Source organism: Mastomys coucha, chromosome X (genome assembly GCF_008632895.1).
Source record: "Mastomys coucha isolate ucsf_1 chromosome X, UCSF_Mcou_1, whole genome shotgun sequence".
In the NCBI taxonomy this organism is placed as follows: Eukaryota; Metazoa; Chordata; class Mammalia; order Rodentia; family Muridae; genus Mastomys; species Mastomys coucha.
In genome coordinates, this window is record NC_045030.1 from 111,363,507 (window position 1) to 111,368,267 (window position 4,761).

General features: G+C 36.5%; 1 protein-coding gene across 6 annotated transcripts in view; it reads left to right on the forward strand.

The window, feature by feature from the left end:
- Nucleotides 1–4,761, forward strand: part of Apool (apolipoprotein O like) — a 68,031-nt gene that overhangs the window by 58,198 nt on the left and 5,072 nt on the right. For 4 of the 6 annotated variants that reach the window (XM_031367065.1, XM_031367076.1, XM_031367046.1 and 1 more), the window contains 2 exons: nucleotides 1,962–2,075; nucleotides 2,267–2,378. In XM_031367065.1, the coding sequence (XP_031222925.1) occupies nucleotides 1,962–2,075; nucleotides 2,267–2,378 (226 nt within the window). The remainder of the gene's footprint in view (nucleotides 1–1,961; nucleotides 2,076–2,266; nucleotides 2,379–4,761) is intronic. The other 2 variants (XM_031367070.1, XM_031367055.1) reach the window with 1 other exon arrangement.

Below are 4,761 nucleotides of genomic sequence, written 5' to 3' on the forward strand. Positions count from 1 at the left end.
AAAACATGAAATAAACAATACTACTAATAGAGAGGCTGAGATAGGAGAAGCAAGATTTCAAGACCCTAGCCATTCTGACTGGTGTGAGGTGGAATCTCAGGGTTGTTTTGATTTGCATTTCCCTAATAACTAAGGATATTGAACACTTCTTTAGTTGTTTCTCAGCCATTTTGTATTCCTTAATTGAGAATTCTTTGTTTAGCTCTGTACCCCAGTTTTTGGATAGGGTTATTTGGTTCTCTGGAGTCTAACTTCTTGAGTTCTTTGTATTTATTGGATATTAGCCCTCTATCAGATATAGGATTGGTAAAGATCTTTTCCCAATTTGTTGGTTTTTGTTTTGTCCTATTGACAGTGTCTTTGGCTTACGGAAGATTTGCAACTTTATGAGCTCCCATTTGTTAGTTCTTGATCTTAGAGCATAAGCTATTGGTGTTCTGTTCAGGAAATTTTCCCCTGTGCCTATGTGCTCGAAGCTTTCCCCCACTTTCTTTTCTATTAGTTGCAGTGTATCTGGTTTTATGTGGAGGTCCATAAAAAACTTTTTAAGTTGAAGAACAAAATATTGCTTGAAAAACAAGTTTGTCAAAAGTATACTCTTGCTGGGCGTGGTGGTACATGCCTTTAATACCAGCACTTGGGAGGCAGAGGCAAGCGGATTTCTGAGTTTGAGGCCAGCCTGGTCTACAGAGTGAGTTCCAGGACAGCCAGGGCTACACAGAGAAACCCTGTCTCCAAATATATATATATATACACTCTTGTAAAGTTCTTTCCTAAGCCTTAATAGTTGTATACTCTAACCATGAGAAAGGATTGAGAAAGAATAAGAAGGAACCAGAAGATATTCAAAGGGAAAATGCTATTAGTAGAACTTAACTCAGACTAATGTGGAACTCAGGAAATCCTAGGTAGGATATTACAGACATATGCCATCACTCCTAACATTATCTTTCTACACAAAACAAATGTTATTCTCTTGAGAAATTAATTGATGTCTTTGTTTCTCAGTGAAGAAAGATCCACAAAGTTTTAAGCAAAAACACTCATAGCATCTTAAAAACTTCATTTTTCTCAGTGATCTAGTTACTTAAAATATTTCTCCTTAGACTTTTGTGGATGTGCATTTCACTTAGTATGAAGTCTTCTAATATAAGCTTCCTGGCCAGATCAGTAATGGCTTGATACAGAATGACAAATTTTGAGTGATGCACTTATATGGAGTGAGGTTAAAACCCAGAGAAGCAAATTGCATAATAGCAATTGGTGGGAGCTGACGATGGAAGGAAATGGGGAGGGGAGTTGTTTGTATATGCTGAAAGATATAGGACAAATGTTAGGAGACAAAAACATTCATGAGATCTATCTATAACAAGGCCCTCATAGTAAATAAGCTTATGCTGAGAACTTGAAATTTGAGAAGGAGTTGCTCTTAAGTGTTTTTATCCTGGGCATATGACAGAAGGAAACTACATGAGTTCATATCTATGTTGGTAAGCTTGATAACAGGATTAATACAAAAAGTACACTTATGCTGAAGCCTTGTGTTGTTCATCTTAAACAGATGCTACTTTTAGTAACAATGCCTCAGCAATGCTGAAAAACCTAATTTGAAAATAATAACATAAGAGCTGAGGTTTGGTTCCCTGGCAGAGTGCTATGTCTAAAGTCTGGAGTTCTGTCCCTAGCAGTGTAAAAATTATGTTCAAATACATAGGTATAATTTTAAATTGATATTATATTGTGAATGAAATTATAGATTTATTAGCTACTTACATGGAGCTAGTCATATATATATTTTATATAGGCTCTTGAAAATGCTGCTTTATCTTATGTGAACTAGACATTTATATTTCTATTATTGATTGTGACTTGGGAGTTCATATAAAATACTTTATCTGAATTTAAAAGGTTTTATTTTAGCTTTTAAAACATGTTATTTGACTCACTTTTTTCTTCGTTAGATAACTGGGAAAAAGGCATATGCTACAAGCCAGCAGATTTTTCAAGCCATTAAGTCATTGTGGACAAAAACCAATGAAAACGAATCACTCCCTAAACCAAAGGAAGAAATCAAGGTAGAGCTTAAATAAACAAGAAGAGTGTCATTGAAGCTTTGTCTGAGTAAGCACTGGCTCATACTGATGTTCCAGAGAGGTCAGAGATAAAATGAAGACAATAAAAGACTCATAGTAACTTGGTATAGTGTAAGTTTACATTCTTTTAGTAAAATGATTTACCTCTGAAGAAAATATCTGTTTTTAATAAGCAGGAAGGAAGGTCTGATGGAATCCATGCCAAAATGCCTGACCTGAAACACTCAGTGTCTTTGCCAAAAGAACTTTCCTCTGCGACAAAGATTAAATCAGAATCCACCTCAGGTTTGTTTGGAATTTTTAATTTTGTTTTATTTTTATTAAATAATTTTAAAGTACTATAGTTGATGCTTTGAACTTTACATCTTTTCCCAAATGTTTTTTTTTCTCTTTCATATGTATGCTTTGAATTTCATTTTTGGTTATAAGGGACCTAGATTCCTGAGAATTTTATTTTTAAAACACCACATAAGTATAATCCATGTCTTCATGTATGCAGGTACAGTACTGTCAGTATGATTGAGTGAAACATTTAATATCACTTTATAAATGTAAGTTATTTTATCAAAAGGAGGAAAGTGTACCTTTTAGGATACTCTCAACTGACAGGTATGAGCCACACCTGCATAAAGCATCTCAGCTTCCATTTCTCATGCTATTTACCTGTCACTCTCCTGTCAGTCTTAGTTTCCACTACCTGTGCTTTTATTAAATTCAGGTACCAGGAGAAATTGCTGCTTTAAGTAGTACATGTAACACTATTACAACTTTGCTAGGAATTCAGTATTGGCAATCAATACTTGGTGGGACCCACTAGTGAGACTTACGCTTTCTAAAGAAATCCTACCATGATCAAAGAGAATGGAGCCAAATGTTTAAACCTGTCTATCACATAAACCCGTCTGTCTCAGATTTGCATAGTTGCCTCATTGCAAAGCAAGTATGCCATATTCAGAGGTGGAAAGGTGGAAATGGTCCTGTTATCTAACCTTTATAAAGCATGCACTATGAGAATAGATTACTCATGAGTATTGTTATTCAACCAGCAATACAAAGCAAAACAAAATCCAACCTCTGATGTATTGGTAATTATTTTCATTTCATAATGAAACACTCCAGGAGTTTAAACAGCTTCTTTCAAATCATAGAACTTAATCAGTAGCAGTTCTAGTAGTAGTTCTAGTATTTCTAGCTCATCTTCCTAATGCCACAGTCTAACCTCTTCTATATAATTCTTCTAATTGAAAACCATAAGTTTGTCTCCAATTTCCTCTTCCTCCTACTCCCCTCTCAATCTCCATCTGGTGGTCAGGCAAGATGGTCGGGCAAGGTGGTCATGCCTGTAATTCAAGCATTTGGGAAGCTGAAAGAGAAGGCTTGTGCACTGAAGGCCAGTGTGGGCTCTTATTTATTTAGTGAGTCCCTAGACTAGCTTGGGATATATACTAAGGTCCTGTCTCAAAAGAGTAATATAGTAACAATAGTAATATTAGTCCAAGAAAAGCTGTCACCAAATAGCAAAACTTTAGGAAGCAAGGGAGATGACCAGGATTAGATGAGGAGATAAAGGTAGAGTTGCAGGAGACAGAAGAATGCCTTTATAAGAACCCGGCCATGTTAGATCATTCCTACTCTTAAATGAAAGCATAGCAGGCTATGTATGGTATTTAGACGAGTTTTCTTGAGTTGGACATGATGCCTAAGGTACATTGATTGAATTGTGAGCCTTAAGGCTATTTTAGGAACCATCTTGATTGATATTTTTAACTAAAGAGCAATTGAACATAGAGTGATCTCATTCTTCTGTCTCCTAGGCAGTTGAGGTCTTGTATCCTCACATGATAGAGAAGAGAATCAAACATATTGTCAGGACACTTTATAGGGTACAAATTCCATTCACAAGGACTCTACCTTCATCACCTAATCTAATCCTGATTACCCTTCCTTGCCTCTGAATACCATTATAACATTGGTGGTTGGGGTTTCAGTGTAACAATGTAGTTTTGAGGGTTAATTGTCTCACCCTTAGAACTTGGCATTTTTCCCATTTCACATGTGTCAATTTCCATGACATGGGAAACAGTAGTGAATATGACCACAGGTTTTAGGAAAAGACTTGAAGCTGAATACCACACCCATTATTAGAATAGTTCTATTACCTGGGGCAAGATGTCCATCACCATAGGTTTGTTTCCCCTCCACAAGAAAGAAAATAAGAGTTCTCACATGTTTGCTCTTAGGGTTAAGTCTCAGTCTCTCAGTTTCTGTTTCTCTCTCTCTCTCTCTCTCTCTCTCTCTCTCTCTCTCTCTCTCTCTCTCTCTCTTTCTCTCTGCCCCCCCCGCCAGATGCATGCAGACAAACACACATATCCCGTGACACAGGGGTCTCAATATGCATTCCACACTATCCTTGAACTGCTGCCAGCCCTCCTACCTTATAATAAGGTTTCTTGAGTGCTGAGTGAGGCCTTGAACCTGATTGATTATCAGAAAAGTTCCACAGAAAATTCTGAGCAGTTTAAGAATTTCAGAAGATTGAAGTTCTAAAGATAGGGGGACCTTTCCAATCTAGGAAATTGGAGTGAATATAAATCCAGAGAGTAAGTAGAGGTGTTAGAGGACTTAGGAAATTTATGTATACTGTTAAGCAAATCTGAAAGCAAAAGAC